Raw genomic sequence first — 19,478 nt, 5'->3', positions numbered from 1 at the left:
AAATATACTAAGAGGATAAAACCATAAAAAAGCACTAAAGGTCTCCACACACCGGGCGCGAATCGGATGCGAATTCGGATTTTTAGCGGCGTTTCTCCATCGGTTTTCCGAAAAACGCGGCCGGTGGGCAACCACTTTTAGACTTGTTTATATCAGGGTCCTCCATTTTCAATTCATCAGAACATTTAAAAACATACACATATACACTTATATGCAAAAAAAGAAAATAACTAAGATGTTTGAGGGAAAATATATTTTATATCCACAAATACAATTAATTTTCGATGTGACATCATCAAAATATTAGCTAATTAGATATAGTCACTCTTATTTAGTTTTATTGTTAAATATTTGTTTCTAAATGCTAATCATGACGTTGTTGTTTTGCACCGTGCAACCAGAGGGCTACAGTCAGTCGGTCGGTCGGTCGGTCGGTCGGTCGGTCGGTCGGTCGGTCGGTCGGTCGGTCGGTCGGTCGGTCGGTCGGTCGGTCGGTCGGTCGGTCGGTCGGTCGGTCGGTCGGTCGGTCGGTCGGTCGGTCGGTCGGTCAGTCAGTCAGTCAGTCAGTCAGTCAGTCAGTCAGTCAGTCGGTCGTACTACATACATTAGACAGACTATTACGTTCGTTCACTAGTTTGGCTGGCGCCTGGCGGACCAGGAGCGGTCGGTCACAGCACTTCGTTCAGAGTGAAGGAAGAACAATATGCTTTTCGTTCTCGGTCAATCACTTCGTTCTATCTCGCATCTTGGTCAGTCAGTCAGCCAGTCTGCCACCCCCTGCTCCTCTGCTAACTGCCTGTTCTGTGCTGTGGTAGATGGGAGAGCTCACCCCCGCGCTCCAGCTCGCGCTGATTCGCTGAATGAAAGAGGAACGGAACAGTATCACCGCCTCGCATTTGCAACTGCACGACCTAAACGGATCATTCACGGAAGTGAACGGGTGCAATTCGTTCACCAAAAAGAACTAGTTCATTTGATTTGTTTGTTCATGACCGACACAACACTAGCCTGGAGGAGGCATGGTGGATCTCAGATTATATTCACCCCAAGCGTACACAAAAGTATTAACACTAGTAGTTGTTTGCTAAATTAGCCACAGACAGACACACACATACATACACACATACATACACACACACTAACACACACAGGGGCGAAAACATTATCACCCGTGTGCCTTCGGCCTAACCCCATACCGTGTAGTCAGCTGAAATATGAAATGGTGGACATACACACATACAGTATGTGTATGTTCATACGTTACATACATATTGTACATACCTAGTTAGTTACACGCACGCACGCACGCACCCACGCGCACACACACACACACACACACACACACACACACACACACACACACTGTTCTAGACAGCTGGCCATGTCTGTGCCACATGATAAAAACACCTAATAATGAGTAGAAATGTTCGACCAACAAAAGGTTGGTGACTCAGGCCTAGATCAAATGCTCTTACTACAACTTCCTCGAATGTTTTGGATGTTAAGATAACTGGAATTCCAATTATGGTCTGTGTTGGCCATTACAGTCACAAGCAAGACTTCCAAAAAAATAAAATAAAATACGGAAGTAAAACCTAAGATATGTTCACCTCAGGTTCAGAAGGCTTTGACACAAGAAGCCATATGCCTCGAGATTAGGCTGTGCCCATCTAGTAAAGCTTATTCATGGCGGTCATATTCAACAACTGGCAATAACTGCAAATAATATGTCCATATAAAAAGGTCCAGGAAATGCTTTAGGCTTTAGCCCAACATCAGGGTTATAGGGCAGGCAATTATTTGCACTGTAAAGCACTAGTCTTAACAGCTGAAGTAGCTGTCTCCCTTTGTTGTTTCAGGCCAGGATGGGGGTTGATTGGGAGGAGGAATGTGTTTGAGGAAGCTTGGCGGCAGGAATGGGGAGTGCAAAACAGCCCTCAGGTGATAAGATCGCGACACCCATATTGGCAGACAAAACGATGAGCTGTCAAATCAATCACACAGATAGGAAGAGGGCACAGAGACAGGAATCACAGAGGGATCACCTGACTGGCAACCGACAATACTAGAGTGCTGCAGGAATCTAAAACAACGAGGCCTGAAACCTCATTTATACTCCATCATAAGGTTCCTCAAACTGTTTCTTGCTGCAAAAATAACATATTGCAACACGCATTCCATAAATTTGTACGAATTGAGTTTAAAGCTGAAATCCGTAAGTGACTTTAATGACAAAAAATCACACCCGTGTGAACTGAGTGGTGTAAGGTCTTATATAGACTGATCAGCTGTGGTCTGACGTAATGAAATCACACCCGAATGTGATTTCACAACTGGCTTTTTTTGTGCAGAGAAAATGACCATGGTTGCTACGATCATCCAGTTCACCCGGGTGTGATTTAATTACGTCAGAAATTATTTTGAACATAGCAACCATGCTCATTTTTTTCTGCACACAAAAGCCAGTTGTAGGAGTGGTTTACACCACTCAAAAAGCTATGTACCCGTGTCTGTCCGTACCAAAAAAATCACACCCGTGTGAACTGAGTGGTGTAAGGTTTTATATAGCATGATCAGCTGTGGTCTGACGTAATGTCTGACGTAATGAAATCACACAAAATATGTTAAGTAAAAAAAGCTATAATTTTTGATAAATGTATGTATCAAACCTGGATGTGATTTCACAACTGGCTGTTTTTGCGCAGAGAAAATGACCACGGTTGCTACGGTCATCCAGTTCACCCGGGTGTGATTTAATTACGTCAGAAATTATTTTGAACATAGCAACCATGGTCATTTTTTTATGCACACAAAAGCCAGTTGTAGGAGTGGTTTACACCACTCAAAAAGTTGATTCACCTGGAGTGAGGTATTATATAAGGTAAGGTATTATATACCCTGATCAGCTCTGATCTGACGTAATGAAATCACACCTGGATGTGATTTCACAACTGGCTTTTTTTGTGCAGAGAAAATGACCACGGTTGCTACGGTCATCCAGTTCACCCGGGTGTGATTTAATTACGTCAGAAATTATTTTGAACATAGCAACCATGGTCATTTTTTTATGCACACAAAAGCCAGTTGTAGGAGTGGTTTACACCACTCAAAAATATATTTTAAACGATCTGTAAGGCAGAGTATGTAATACAATATAACTAGGCCTGAAGCTCATAATTCTCTCTTCCCTACCCAAGCAAGGATTCCTCTTGTTTCCCACGAAGGAGACCTCGGTTCGAATCCCAGGCGTTACAGTTGCAATTAGCCTTCTCAGTCAGGGGAGGACATACATTTTAAGGGTTGCCGTTTTAAAGCGGGAACAATGAAATCTAAAGGCAACATTTATCAAGAAAAAACATGAGGTTTAATTTAATCATTAATCAGCCTGATTAATGATGTTGCCTGTTTGATTTAGATTTTTCATTTAAGAATTTAGAGACATGATCATCTGCAACTATGGGACCTAAGTGTAATAGAAACACAATTGATGTGTGAATACAAAACTAGGAGTAGGAACTATAGAAATGATAGCTGATGGTAGTTACAAGACAGACTTTCAAAGGAAGTAAATTACGGTAGGTACTTTTGGAAGATAAAAAATACCCTTGTCCAACAGACAAGACTACTGCACTTACTGAGGTAAATACCAATAGTAAAAAAAATGTCAGGGGAGAGGCTGTGGCTTGTGCATATCCTCAATAAATCACACACACACATTCAATCTTCTTTCTGCATAATCATAGTGCTTGGCTGCTAAACTACCATTAGCCTTAACTCCCACCACACTCTTCACACCAGCAACACAACCCAGGGCAGACGCAGACCAAACTTTGACAAGGCTCCGTACATCGTCTATTCATTTGAACCCTGTGTGAACACAGGCTCACAGAGGCCAGGCTATATGTTCTCAGAGAAGGGTGTGCTGCTGTGTGCACAACAACTCGGTTTACCACCTCACCTTACCACCAGAACATCAATCAATCACCACAAAATTACACCTGTCCGGGAAAAACTAAATGTTGAATCATCAGGCATTATGTTTTCCTGCAATTAAATAGAAAGGGGTGAGAGTTCTTATGGCTTATCAAAGAGATATAGCCTAATGTAAAATGACAATGTCAATAACAGCCCGTATAGAGCAAAATAAAGAAACTGAGAAATTGCATAACATAAGGGAAGATTACATATTTGAATACAGGTAAATCTCATTCAGGCACGCATGGAACAACTAAATGTGTCACAATACACACATTTTGTTTTCTTTGTTGTTCTTATGTTATTTATAGGCTATGTATATCTCTGCATCATTGTAAATGAGGGTCTCCCTCAATGATCTCTCTGAGAATTTTAAATAAAGGTTTAAGGAAGGGGGCTGTAATACATTATTATTATGTAATACGTAACATTATGTTGTAATGTAAACATTACAATAATCTATAATATTCTCCAAAAACAACAGTCACATTGTACCTTCAGCTTGTATGTGATACCTCTAGCTTGAAGAATTAAAATGGCATCCTTACAAACCATGAAAATATCTCTACACTTAAGCTGCTAAGTGGCCTTTTCATCAAGTGCAGCATATTAGATTCGGTTAAAACAAATGGAAATGCTTAGTATTCCATTCACTCCAATTCGATGAATCACACAATTTCCAGAAAGGTGGTGGTGAGAGCATAAAACTGCTGCTTGCTTGTACCATGTTAGCCATCTTAGCTGCTGTCATTGTGTAATCTTTAACAGATGCACCATATAGGCTGAGTCTGAAAGCCCATGGCATATAAAACAACCGACATCGTCTAGTTCAAGGACAAAGTGTCCCTGCATTAAATCAATCCACCTTATGAGCACCAGATGAATGGAACGGGGGAGGAAGAAGAACATGGCTGTTTCGCACATGAAACCATGACAATGTGAGGATACAGAAACGCATACCACTTCCTCGGTGTCAAGAGCACAACGACATCTCCGAGAAAGTAAGGATAAATGACTCAGATTGCTGGCGTTATGAAAGATAAATGGCCGAAAGGCTCGTCTCTTACTATATTTACCTGATTCAACAGTAAACGCATGAAATATGATCATTGTGTGATCGTCAGTGCAATGCGAAACACTGTACAGTGCTGTGAATGGGCAGGCAGGTACTTTATGAATGGAAGGGATCACGTGACCGCAGCACCTCCCGAGCAGATATTTCTCACTGACAGTCAACAAGCACGCGCACAGGGATCAGCCCACTAAAACAATACGAATATGCCACTAAATATCGACGAAACGTTCGCAAACCAACACGTCTATAGATTCCAGCCACTTAGTCGTTTCCTTCTGTGGGGAGATCCGAGGGATCTGGATGTCAACGTGCCGTTTTTTAACATTTTTTATGAATGGAGATTGTGATATGCAAATGAGTGTGATTGAGAAAAAAAATGGCATCTTCAGCTTTTGGACGCTGACATTGCAGCATTCTCTTTGATGGCACATTTTCCTTCAATAAAGACTACTCTTTAATAGCAGCGTAATTTCAATGATTAGTATATCGACGATGTTAGATCAGTAGCCTATCATGGAAAATAACTATACGTTGTCGACTGATCTTAACTGCCTAAATAACACTATTTGAACATCATGTACTGAACTGATGTTAAGATAATATCGCCACTAAAATAGATTGTTTCTGTTGCTATTGTTGTTTCCGCGAATTGGTAATTACACGTAATACCATTATCGGGGATTCTGTGTAGCTATACAGTACACCAATAATGGGGGAAATGGCGTTTTGTCGGCTAAACAGTGTACAGCCAATCAATGATATAATTGTGAATGGAATGGACGATTGTTGATGTCCATATTATAACATAAGTGTAATGAAATAAAAGGAGAAAGGGGGGAATGCGCTGCATTCAGTATGGGCCTATGACAATGTATGCGTAATAACGCCGTTTATTTAAAACATTATCAAGCAATACATAGAAACCCGTAGGCTGTCAAACAATAACAGAGAACAGATCGACTCGTATGATCATCATCATCATTATTATTATTATTATTGGCAACGATTAAAACCAAACTATATGGTTTGGTCCAGGTATACATATATTACTGTATGTATATTTACTTGGACCATGAAGCAATACACAATGTAGTCGATGTAAAGATGCAGAGGATCATCTCAGGAACATTGAGATACCTGATATCACTGCAGCGTTGTAACAATGTAACAAAATGTAACGAAATAAGAGTACTCACTCGTTGTTTGGATTTGTCGAATCTTCGCTCATTTTTTCTCACGGGGATCCAAATCCTAGCAATAGCATCGACGACGCAGTGACGGCAGGGTAATATACCACAAATATCACCATTTTCTTTCACATTAAAACAAATCACCCCTAGAGTTGGATTTAAAAAAAGTGAACGGATTTTACAATGGAGCGTGCAGAACCGAGCGCTCCTCTCAAAACCAAGTAGCTTTAGCCTAGCTCTGCTCTGCTGCCTGGAACTAAATTACGAGGAGGAATGACAACCGATGATTCATTTTATCTTCTCTGGAAGTAAAATCCGACCACGACAAATTGCCCATCTGCATCGTCCTCTTCAGCAACGCATATCCCATATATTCAAAAAAGTGTACGGATCCTTAAAAATGTACAAATTGTACGCAACGATTGGCAGGTTATTTATGGCTGGGTCTGTCGAGCATCCATTCGCCAACTTCAGGTCCAGGACAACACTTGAAAAGCGCTGCTTGTGTGCAGCGTTCTGCTCCGTCAACGCGTCCGAGGATCTTGCGGTAAAACCTCCGAAGCTGTGTGTGTGTGGGGGGGTGTTCTTGTGATTTTCAATATTGTTATGGAAACGTGAAGTTAAAAAAGCGTGTAGATTCGAAAATTCCCAGAGAAAGTTGGTGGACATCTGCTTTAATCGAACTCCATTTTCAACTCGGGGGCAATGAAACATCGGAAAACTGGGCGGATGTGTCGACCCTCGCAAGAGAAAATGAGATCCTTCCGCGAGGAGGTAGCAAAAACATACTGCGATTTTACATCGAAATCATCTCTACACTTGTACGATTTGTTGCATCCACGCAAACAGTCATAAATCGTACAATATTATATGCTCCTCCGGAACAACGCAGTGCAGAAAAACAGGACGTTCACTTTTAAAGTTAACCCAAAGTAGTCCCTACACTTCCCAAAAGAAGTTTCCCTTCAATCACGCATTGATACACAGCAGAGGGAAGCGTCTGTGTGATAGCACGCACACTGGAGAGAAGAATCTGGAGGAAGGATCCAGACACAGGGAACGTGTCTGTGTGTGAGTGTGACACACACACGCACACAAGCACACACGCACACACGACCATTAAGAAATTCTGTTTGCTTTCATTAATAAGCATTCACTAGCCTACCTCCTCGTTTATAGGCTACTAGTGTTTCTACATGGTCCTGGTCTCTGAAACGCTGGGGAAATGTTTTAAATGCAACCAACCCCACTGGCGCAGCACGTGGGAATTACATCAGATTCCCCTTCATGATTTTTGAAGCAAAGAAAAGGCCGATGTTACATTATTTTTTGTATGATCACAGGCGGCATTTCATTCATGTCGCTATGACATCGCCGGCCTCTGTAGAATCGGAATTGTTTTGAACATGATATAGGCCCATTGACATTGAAAATGTTGACACCAACGTAAACTACAAAATAACAATTTAATTATGACAACAATGCAAATATTTAAATCTGTTAGGCAATTAACAAACTGGAAGGCCATACCAAAACCAAATCTATTTTAGCCAGTAATACACCTATTTGTCTTATAGTTAGTTAGTTATACAGCTATCATAACTACCATGCTCTATACTCCCAACATAGGCGTGCGCACATACACACACACACACGCATGCGCGCACACACACACACACACACACACACACACACACACACACATACACACACACACACACACACACAATGAGGTCTTTGTCCAGATGTTGGATGTAGCCTATGTTACAATAGCTTCCAGCTATAGCCTATATCAGTTTTGTAGCTTCCCCATTCATGTTCTTGTGAGACTGAGGTAGACAGTAGTTATACCAACAAAATGATATAGATCAGTGATTCTCAAAAGTGGGTCTGGGGCCCCTCTTGGTCCATGGGAAGGTTCCAGGAGTCCTCTGCACATTATTAGTTTAACCATTTGAAAAGAGCAGATCTACAAGCTCACAAAGCTGCATTGTCACGCTGTGAGCGTGTACATCTGCGATTACAAAAAAAAAGATCTTGAAAACATGAAACATTTGGAATATTTTTACAGCACAAAAGGATGTGCTCAATGTCGTGCATGCAGAGCAAGCCTGGTTGCATAAGACTTAAATGCTATTGGATTTCTGTGCTGTGTGGAATGGCGAGAGATCGGGCTAAATGATTCTGCCCGGTTGTCATAGTGACAGTATGTTGTGTGAGAAGTTTCTTTGTACTTCCCTGGCTCTCATACAGCTTGTGCCACGGCCTTATGTTACAGCCATGTAAAGCAGCCCTCTGTGTCAGAGTATATAGATAGCCCATACATGACCCTCGTCATGTGCAGACTTAACACACATTGTAAATCCCCCCCAGGTGTTTGATTAGATTTTGTCCCTGCCGAGGTGGGGTTTATCAGCATGTCACAATGGATAGGCTCCTATCTGCTCTGCTGTCTGATACAATGCACCTTTATGACTGGCCTAAGAGCAAAGGTGATTTTTTTTTTACCATATGGATTGTTTTTTTTATCAATAAAATGTATTTATTTATTGTTTCAGCAATAAACAATAGAGAGGATTTCAACCCATTAAAACATAGCACACCCTGATTTAAATTTGTAGACAGTAGTTAAAAAAGCAAAAGCTGTATTTGATTAATTGTGACCACTTCTCCACTCCCTTTTTCGAAAAGAGTTTATTATCCTCCTGATTAAGTCAGTGACCATAGTCAGTGACCATAGTAACCATGCTCATTTTTTGGGTCCCACGTACAGGTACACACACGTACAGGTACACACATACACAGACACAAACACAGATACAGACAAAGCTGGTTGTTGGAGTGGTTTGCACCACTCAAAAACAATGGACATCTTAGAATCTTCCCACTAACATGCTTCTATCCTTTGGAGTATTCAGAGTTCAGGAAGTCAGCCTGCTTTCTCATATCACAAAAATGGATGGCCTATAGTGCATTTCCTGTACCGCGCGCACACTCACACACACACACACACACACACACACACACACACACACACACACACACACACACACACACACACACACACACACACACACACACACACACACACACACACACAGTATTGTGTTGTGTGTATGGTGTGAACCCTCCCTTGACTTCCTCAATCAGGGTCATCACCATTCTCTTTAAGTCTCTTTTAAGACTGTAAACAAGCTAGTGTTTCTGTGTTGGCAACATATGGTCACAGAATGAGGAATGTGTTTATCTCAGCTCAAACATCATTCCACGAGTTGAACACAAATTATTCACCAACTTGCATTGACTTGATTGAACATTCAAATGTTGCGAAGAGGACATTTGATCGGATTTTAAAATATCAATTTTCTTTGTTGTACAACAATGTTTTATTCAATGACAAGATCTTTATCCTTTGAAAGATAGGCAATTATTTTACAAAACCTATTTTAATGCACATGACCTGACATGCCACGCTGAAACTAGAGGCTTGTCTCATTTAAATTGAGATTAGAATCATGATTCAGACTTAATGATTTGGAACTTACTTTATCTGGTGGAAGGTAATTGTGGATATGTTTATGCTGATATGTTGGACTACGCTGCTCAGTCCTGCAGGTAGCCTAACACAGAAAGACAATAGAATACAATAGCTAAACTAAACTAAATGTGCATCTCGGAGCACAGGTCATGGTCTACCATTGTATGCATTTATTGCACAGACAGAATATGGAGTAATATAAAAATAATGTTTTGCAACAATCGGCCTCCTGGTGGAGATATAATTAAATAGGCCAATGTGAAAAGGGTGGCATTTCTTCCTCTGCCTAGTGATTATGTGCAAGTTTCATGATAATCGGGCGCTGCATTCATGATTTGAGACCTTTTGTTCAAAACGAGCCACTCCTGAAAACTTTAGATACCAATCATGATGGAATATGACAAATCGGACAAATTCATCTTGATCACATGACTATAGAGATAATGTGATCACATGACTATAGAGATAATGTGATCACATGACTATAGAGATAATGTGTTCATCTTGATCACATGACTATAGAGATAATGTGTACGGATTTGCGTGATGTTTGCGTGAATGTCGTGATGTTTGCGTGATGTTGTGATGTTTGCATGATGTTGTGATGTTTGCGTGAATGTCTCTAACAATACACACAACAAATCACATGTATCATGCACTGGGAACATATGGGCAAAAATATATCAAACAGATTGAAGTTTTAAAGTAACAAGCTGAAAAGTCAAAGAACATATAATACACTGTAGCAAGGTTAGTGGTGAGGGACAAACCAATCTATGGAAACAATAACCCCAGGCACATAGTATTCAAGACGGTTTGAAGTTTCTATTGCTAATTGGACCATGACTACAATCAGGTGATGACCTCAAAACACAGGTGATCTGATCACCAGCTCCCAGGCAGCAGTACAGAGTAGACAACCTCTGATCACAAGAGGAGAGTGAAGGCTGCTCTTGTACAGCCATAATGGAAAGCAAATTCAATGTCCGTGTGGCTGAAGCCATACTTGGGGGGAGGGGGGTGGGTTATCGTTGGTGATAGCTCTTGTTAAATAATCTAATCTGAGGATTTTTTTATAGCCTTTTTATTTATTCATAGCAGTCTCATTGTCAACCATTTTGTTATTAACTATACTACATTTAAGTTAGGTTTGCCTATTTCTACCTTTTGTGGATGGGTTTGAACCATTTGGACTTTGGTTGAGTCAACGAGGAGGATAAGATTACTTCACTGGTAATGCCCCCTCAGGAGTCTATGGAAAGATTCATCTCTTATTTGGCGTGGGACCCACCAGACAATGCAGTCAGAGGACATGGCCATCTGGGCCAAGAGGCGGGATTTGAACAAGAGGTGCTGATTTTTAAAGGCCTGGCAGCTGAACACAACAATGCATACCTATGATTAGTATAGGCCTGGTCTCGGAAGCCTGCAACTGTTAGGCACGCTAATTGCAGGGTGGTGAGCAGAGCAGAAAAGGTGTAGCAGCCAGAGGGAGAGGAAGTGCAAGCGCCTTCAGGCATGTTTGACTACCGTATGTGCTGTGCTGTGCTCTCCTCTCTCTCCTTGCCTGTGTGTTTATAGCCACATAGAGCTGGCGTGCAACTAAATATGCACACGTGTAACATATTCCCCTAACTTCCTTAGAATAGTTGCTCCATGTCATTTGACAGAGCGGCTTCTTGTTTTTTCCCTCCTCTGAATGTCTTAGAAGAGAGATGGATAATGGTAACTAGACGAGTAAAGTGTGTCATGCTTAGAGAGCTGGTCTCGTGACCATGCACAAGGATGTGGTTCAAACGGAAGGTCATCATGGCTATGAAGGCTAGCCCTTGGGAGAAGCACTTCATACTTCGTGTTAGCCTCTGCTGTACAAATGTCTAGAATGTGAACTATTTGAACATCTATATAAATTACCACTGGAGTGGTGTTTTAAAAGGGAAATTAGGGATAACCTGTGCTCTTTTGTAACATCCAATGTAATTTAGTAGCTTATGTTTCAGGAAATAGTGGAGGAAATACTGTTGCTTTAGTAGCATATGGTATTATACAATAATGTTATTGTTACAAATTATGAGGGAAAGGCATTCATTCAATTGACTTAAAAACAATATCTGTTGTAACAGAGTCTACAACTATAGGTCTCATACAGATTACAGTCAAAACGTAAGGACTCTTGTACAGTAAATTTGTTCCAGTCACCAATGTTTCAACCAGACACACAAGAAACAGAATTGGCTTTAGCCACAGTTGGCCTTTTTTCATGTGCTAGACTATGTTACTTCCTATTGTTTGTGTGTTGTGCGTGGGCTTGATTGAAACCTGATCTAGCTAGGGAAGCTGTGTTTAGGGTGAGGTGGACAGGCCTTTGTTGCTGCCTGAGGGGTGTTTATTTGGGCGGCTTCAGTTGGCTTCCCTGTAATCAGCATCCAGCCCCACAGGATAGAAGGGATTAATGAATATGTTGCAGAGGAAGTTACAGATGACTGTTTACCATTCACATGGGGATGAGAAGGAACAGCATGAGAGACAGAGGGGAAGAAGGAATTTGTTCAGGCCGCCCGTGCAGGCATGTGTCCATCCGTGTGAACGTCGTGTTTGTGTGTGTGTGTGTGTGTGTGTGTGTGTGTGTGTGTGTGTGTGTGTTTGTGTGTATGTGAGAGAGAAGGGAAGATAGAACAGCAGAAAGACAGTCTGTATAAAGTACAATGTCTTGTATATTGCAGTTAACTATGGAATCACGCATTTCCGGTGTCGGGCACCATATATGGTGGTCGGGGTGAGAGAGCACCTGACATCACGTGACATCATCAGGGATGGAGCATGTGACATCACGTGACATCATCAGGGATGGAGCATGTGACATCACGTGACATCATCAGGGATGGAGCATGTGACATCACGTGACATCATCAGGGATGGAGCACGTGACATCACGTGACATCATCAGGGATGGAGCACGTGACATCACATGACATCATCAGGGATGGAGCATGTGACATCACGTGACATTATCAGGGATGGAGATACCTGATGTCAGCAATATTAAGCCCATATTGGCCAGCAACTCTACATCTGACCTCAAACCTCAAACCCTTAGATCTCCATATATGGAGCTGACCTGTTCTGACATTCCATATGTTGATCCTTCCCCATCCATCGTTCCTCTTCGATGTCTCCCTTTTCACTGATACCTGTCCATTTAAACTCTAGATGGGCCTGCCACAAAGTTATAAGTGCAGCCGGCGCGGCTGCACTAATAACTTTGTGGCAGGCCGGCGAAAATTAGAGTTCTTAACAGGCCCGAAAATTAAGATCTTACCCCCCATGCCAAAGCACCAGCGCTCGACCAGCAGTCTGCTGTCACCCAGGCGGATGCGTGCACTTCTCCAGGAATCTTACTGGTCTTAATCTAATATTACTATTACTATAGTATTCTCCAAATGTATTCTCCTGCAGGGGAAACACATACTAATTTGACTCATTGTAGCACACAGCATATTAGGAGTAATATATACATTATTATATGTATATATTATAATATAGTATTATTATTGTCTCCACCAGGCCGAAGGCATGGGGAGAGAGTATGTGTTGCACTCCGTCCGTGTGTGTGTCCGTATGTCCGTCCCTCCGTGTACAGCTAATCACCGGCACCGTTAACCCGGTCGATGCCAAATTTTGCACACACACACTCCCTGGATGCCAACGATGAACCTTTTCCCCAAATTAGTGCCACCAGGAGGCCGACTTTTGAAAAACATTTTTTTTTATATTACTCCTCCAGATTCTGTGCAAAGATCCCCCAAATTGTTACACACTATCTCTATAGTCATGTGCTCAAGACGGATCTGTCCGATATTTCATATTCCATCCTAATTGGCTAACATTGGCTTTCAAAGTTTGCAGGATTGGTCCGTTTTGAACAAAAAGCCTCAACTCATGAACGCAGCGTGCAATTTATGTGAAATCTTCCACGGACTTTCCTACTAGGCTGAGGAATATATCCCACCCTTTTCACATTGGCCTGTTATAGTGCCACCAACAGGTGGAGTTTTGCAAAACACATTTTTGGAACAAAAACCTAGTCAACCTAGTCCCCATATATGGGGGACATGGGAAGAGCAACGGACTTGAACTCATGCTTCCTTCATGCCTGAGTGTCCAAGTTGCTCCTTTACACCTGACAGGGGGGAGTTCATGACTTGACTGTGTTCAATCCTGCAAGCTTTGGAAGGTAATCTTAGCCAATCAGGATGGAATATGGGAAATGAGACAGATCCGTGTTGATCACATGACTATAGAGATAGTGTATATGGATAAAATGTGTACGAGTTATGTAATGAAATGTGTTTAGCAAAAATCGGCCTCATGGTGGTGCTATAACAGGCCGTTCTGAAGAATTTGGGGCAGAGGTTAGTCGTTGGTATCCAGGGAGTGTGTGTGTGTGAAGAGTTTGGCATCGGCCGGGCCAACACTGCCGGAGATTAGCTGTACACGGACGGACAGGCGGCCACAGACACACAAACGGACGGAAGGAGTCTACTCTAAAACATACTCTTCAGCCTGGTGGAGACAATAAATGTGTCACCATTTACACTGTTTTGCCAAAATGGACTGACCAAATCATCACAGACTAGTACATTTCTCAACCACTTTCTTTTTCTTGATGGGGGAAAAAAGTGAAAAAACAAAAACTTTTTTTTCTTCTTTTTTCCCTTTTTTTCACAATGTTCCATTGTGCATCAAACGAGGAGGACTCACTAGTCACTGACCAAAAAACACTGAGTCAGACATGACTCCTCACCTTACTCTTTGGGAGAGAATTCACATATTTCATTCCGATTTCAAAAGCATCCGTCTGCTCGGGGTCGCCCACACAAACACATGCTCCGCTAGAAAAACACTGTGACAATATGTCCCCCTCCCCACTTCAGCTGTGCCCCCCTCCCCTTCCTCACATCTCCACCCCTCTCCTTCCCTCCCCTCTGGCCTCCTCCACTTAATCCTCCCGCTCATCTGGGAACCACCAGCACCCCTCCATAAAGAGGCGCATTGTGCCCAGATTATTTGATTGTTTTCAGATGTCTGCACTTTCCTATACACAAAAGAGGAAGAACAGGGTTTGTCCAAAAGCCCCAGCCAATGGATGGATAGACGGGAGGGGGTGGCGGGGGTTCGGCGTGGGGCTCGGGGAGCGAACACACGAGTCAGGAAGTGACCCCTGCGATGCCAGATTACAAACAATGTGCTCTCTCAACTTCTGCAGTCCTCACTGTGGAGCGTACCACTGCTGCAGTAGGCGAAGGGGTGGCTCTTTCGCGGCAGGAAGGGCAGGACAAACAGCTTTCATCCCTTCCTCTCTCCCCCCTAACGCCGCATCCATTCAGTGAGTGGTGGAGGGAGTAGATGGGGTGGTGAGGAGGAGTAAGGCCAGGAAGGCACTTCACTGATGAAAAGTGGCCACATGGAAATGGATGAAAAGTGGGCTGGGTGGTGCGGGGATGGGAGCAAGGAAGGAGTTGGCTGACGCTACCAGCAGACGTGAACAGGAATGGAACGGGGTAATAGAAAGGGATGTCGGGAGGGAGGGGAATGATAATGAGGAGGAGGATGACGAGGAAGGGGGAAAGGATAGTCGGGAGGGCAATGCCAGAACAGGGGAAGTAAGCGTAACGGTGAGGAAGAAGGTATAGTGAGGCCTGCGTGCCGAAGTATAATGGGTCTGATTCAGGGCTCCTCAAGCATGGAGTCCTGTGCCTGTCAAGTAGCATGTAACCAGCAGCCTCTTTCTCTGTGTCTGATGGTGGAGTGGTGTGGAAGCGAAGCAGTGCGTTCACACTCAATGGAGCTTTTGTTCTGTGGCTTTTTCACATTCGACCGAGCCTGCAGATACGACTGCCGTTGCATGAGGGGAGCATTAAAAAGAACCCCATCCATCTAACCCTCTCCCCTGCATCCTCCTCTTATTCCCTCTTTAGCCCTTCTACCTGCCTGCCTCACCCTTGAGAAGAGGCGAGTGCCACTGAGCATTTCACACATATATTGAGTTTGACACTCACCAGATACTTGGTGGTATTTGATTCATGTAAGGGTAAAAAACAACAACAAAACAATGCAAATCTGGCGATACATTAAAGAGGAGAACGTAGATGGATACATAACACCCAATCACACACATACAGACACACGTACACGCACACACATGTGATGTGTGTGCACACTCCACCCACGTCTGCACTGTCATGTGTGTGACTCACAGTGCAGCACAGCACCATAAGAACTTCAAATAGAGGCTGGCTGTATGTTCACCGTGTATTCAACTCCTGCTCTTTAAATAGCTCTACCTCTGCCTCCTCCAAACAGAAAATCCATGCATTAAAAATGATGAATTAAAGAGACAGAGGACATCTCTTTCCCCCCACGACACAGCAGCACGGCTGCAAAGACAATGGCAGTTTGTGTTGGCTTAACCAATAAAGCCTGATTCATAATCTGTCGTACAACTGTGTCGCGTAGTGGAAACCTACAAGCTCACAACACAACATAACATGTTATGAGCTTGTACATTTTATGTTTGAAAAGAATAATACTTTCATTTAGATAAAATACTGTTCTAATGCTGTTAGTGTGAATGTGTGCGCATGGTTTTAATCCGTGATCACCTGTAAACACAGATATTATTGTACGTATACCTGTATGCTGTACGTGTTTCATGTGTGATTAAGAACGCGTGTGTGATGTTCTAAATGCATGCGTGAGTGTGTGTATATACCGGCATATTTACAGCATGTGTGTGTGTGTATATATATGTGTGTGTGTGTGTGTGTGTGTGTGTGTGTGTGTGTGTGTGTGTGTGTGTGTGTGTGTGCGCGCGTGCGTGCGTGCGTGTATGTGTGTATGTTCTGGAATGCACCTGGACAGGCACCTGATAGGCAGGCGGTGGAATGCTGAATGCTGTCTCTCGCCCAGGGAGGCAGGGCTGGAATGTGGCCCAGGTCTTATTCTTCTCTCCACTCCACAGCACAAGAGAGCTGCAGGTTCAGACACACACACACACACACACACACACACACACACACACACACACACACACACACACACACACACACACACACACACACACACACACACACACACACACACACACACACACACACACACACACACACACACACACACACACACACACACACACACACACACACACACACACACACACACACACACACACACACACATCCACCAAACTGCTTTGTCCTAAAGCCTGGCTCTGCCAAGGATCCATGTGCACCTGTGTTTTGTGTGTGTGTGTGTGTGTGTGTGTGTGTGTGTGTGTGTGTGTGTGTGTGTGTGTGTGTGTGTGTGTGTGTGTGTGTGTGCGTGTGTGTGTGTGCACGCGTGTACACATGTGTGTGCATGCGTACATTGGAGTGCACTGGAGTGGTTGGTTGACTGTGCTTCTTGCTTACCCATGTGTGAGACTGGATGACCGAACTTCTCTGGAGTGCAACCTGAGAGCAATTAATTTTTCCTTTGGTGCAGGAGCTGTGTAATTTTCATTGCTTCACGCATTGTTATTAAGTTGTTCCATGGTGCTGCAAATTCCAACCAACAAAGTGAGCTTACTGTTCCTTTTAAAATCTGCCAGATCTGCTGCCCCTTTCCTTCATCTCCCCTAAAATCTGACAAAATCTCCCCTCAAGGTCTGGTTGCTAACACACATCTATAAGCAGCCTGTTCAGTGTCACTTTTTGTTGTTATTTGTGTGTATAATTATGTATGACAGAGACCCCAGTGCACACACCATAAACCTATCAACACATTCTTTCACATTCCATGTTAAACTCCTCTATGTACAGCCACATCTATATCTATTTGTTCTTTTTGATACATACAAACAATTGCAGCTCATATCATTCTACACATGAATAGATATAATAGATGTTAAAATGTTTAAAAACCTGTTCAAGATTCTAACAGTCCGGCATGGGATTGATTGCCCAAAGCATGGTACACACTTGTATTCACTTCAAAGTGAAGAAGGGATAAGACTTTTAGATTTGTCTGTGCTGTATCTGTACCACCATCCATTTCACTACTTGGTCCTATGAGCCCCCTCTGGCCTGAGCGCAGTACATAGCACCCAGATCAAAGAGTTAATTAAAGGGCTTGGGAAGTATGGGGGAAGTTGGTCTCTATAGTTTATATGCCTGTCACCGACCAGCACGCACGCAGACTGGAAAACTAGGCCTCTTAATTGATCAAGAGTAATTAGTCTGCTTCCTATGGCGGGAGGGAGTTTCAGAGTCCTGACAAATTTGATTATCTTGACGAAGTTCAGCTCTCTGAGGAACCAAAAGTATGACAAGATGTTTGGGTGGATTTGTGCGGAAGAACAGATTTGATTCAATGAAACACAATCCAATATTGTATATTCCCATGGGGGTTTTCAAAAGGTCACGGATGTTTGCTTTTGGTGATGCAGGTCCATTTACGAGTGATAATAACGGGTGAACATCATGTTATTGAAAAACACCACAAAACTAGTATCGTGCTTCCAATGAAAACTCCCTTGATATGATTCCAGTGAAAAAAAATTAAGGTAACAGGGGTTGTGCACTCTGTTTTCCCAAAGATGAGTTTTAGTTTTTAAAGAGGAGCTATAAAAAGAAAACGCTCCACATAGTGCTGTCATTCAGGGCTAATTTGCAGCATGGCAGTCTTGAGACTCGCAGAGCCAATTGATTTTTGCATCGCGTTTTTGATCTCTCACACAGCGCCAGGACCTCAGGATTTGTTTTTTCAAATGGGACAAATAAACAGGGTCTGTCTGTTTATTTGGAATGGGGAGAGAGAGAGAGGGTCTGAGAGAGTTTGAGAATATGGAGGGAGGGAGGGGGTGGCAGGAAGAAAAGAAGAGTAGTGGGGTCACTGTGAAAGGGAGAGAGATGGGGGAGGAGGAGTGTGTGGGGGTAAAGTGGTGGGAGTAGCTTTACTATTAGAGCCTGTTGCATTGACTCTGACCGTGGCCTGAAAGCCAACTCAAAGCACTTCCATTCACATTGAAAGTGGCTTTATGTGGGCTGACAGTAGCACTGGGCTGTATGACAGGGCCCTGGTGTCAACACAGACAGACAGACAGAGTCCGTTTGGCAATGATAAACACTCCCTCACTACATGTGCTGATGTTATACATCTAATTTGTTATGTATATTAATTGTAAAATCCAGTGTTTATGTAGTCTGAGATTATATACAATGCAACCAAATGGAGGTGGTAAGGGTCCATTTGGTTACGTTTGTATAATCTCAGAGTTACAAATCAGCCATATATAAACAATAATATGTAAATGTATGAACAATACATTTTATTGTGTGTGCATTGGCATATATGGATTGAGAGTGCATGAATAAAATGTGTACTACTGTCATGTTATTATCTGATGTTTGCACTGGCAGCTGTCTTGCTACTTGCTGTTTGTGTGTTACCTATGAGAGTACTCTGTGTACAGTATGTGTGCAAATGCATGAGAGTGCATGAAGAATAGCCAGTATCATATCGTCACACATGTTCATTTGTACTTAAACCAAGCCTGCTTGTCTGTGCTTATGATAAATTGTTTGTGCATGTGGAAGTGCAAGGGGATCACGTGTAACTATGTAGGTGTGTGAATGAACAAGCAGCTGCCCTGTTGCTAGGT

The 19,478-nt window shown here is 42.8% G+C and overlaps 1 protein-coding gene across 1 annotated transcript in view; it reads right to left on the bottom strand.

Moving 5' to 3' along the window:
* The window catches only part of spred1 (sprouty related EVH1 domain containing 1), a 48,654-nt gene extending 41,736 nt beyond the window's left edge, over positions 1 to 6,918 (bottom strand). Inside the window, exon 1 of the mRNA XM_079528051.1 lies at positions 6,247 to 6,918. Coding sequence (XP_079384177.1) covers positions 6,247 to 6,278 — 32 coding nt within the window. The 5' untranslated portion in view covers positions 6,279 to 6,918. The remainder of the gene's footprint in view (positions 1 to 6,246) is intronic.
* Between the last annotated feature and the right edge of the window lie 12,560 nt (positions 6,919 to 19,478).

The sequence above is a fragment of the Electrona antarctica genome, assembly GCF_951216825.1.
Source record: "Electrona antarctica genome assembly, chromosome: 18".
In the NCBI taxonomy this organism is placed as follows: domain Eukaryota; kingdom Metazoa; phylum Chordata; class Actinopteri; order Myctophiformes; family Myctophidae; genus Electrona; species Electrona antarctica.
This window is presented reverse-complemented; position numbering and strand designations above follow the sequence as displayed.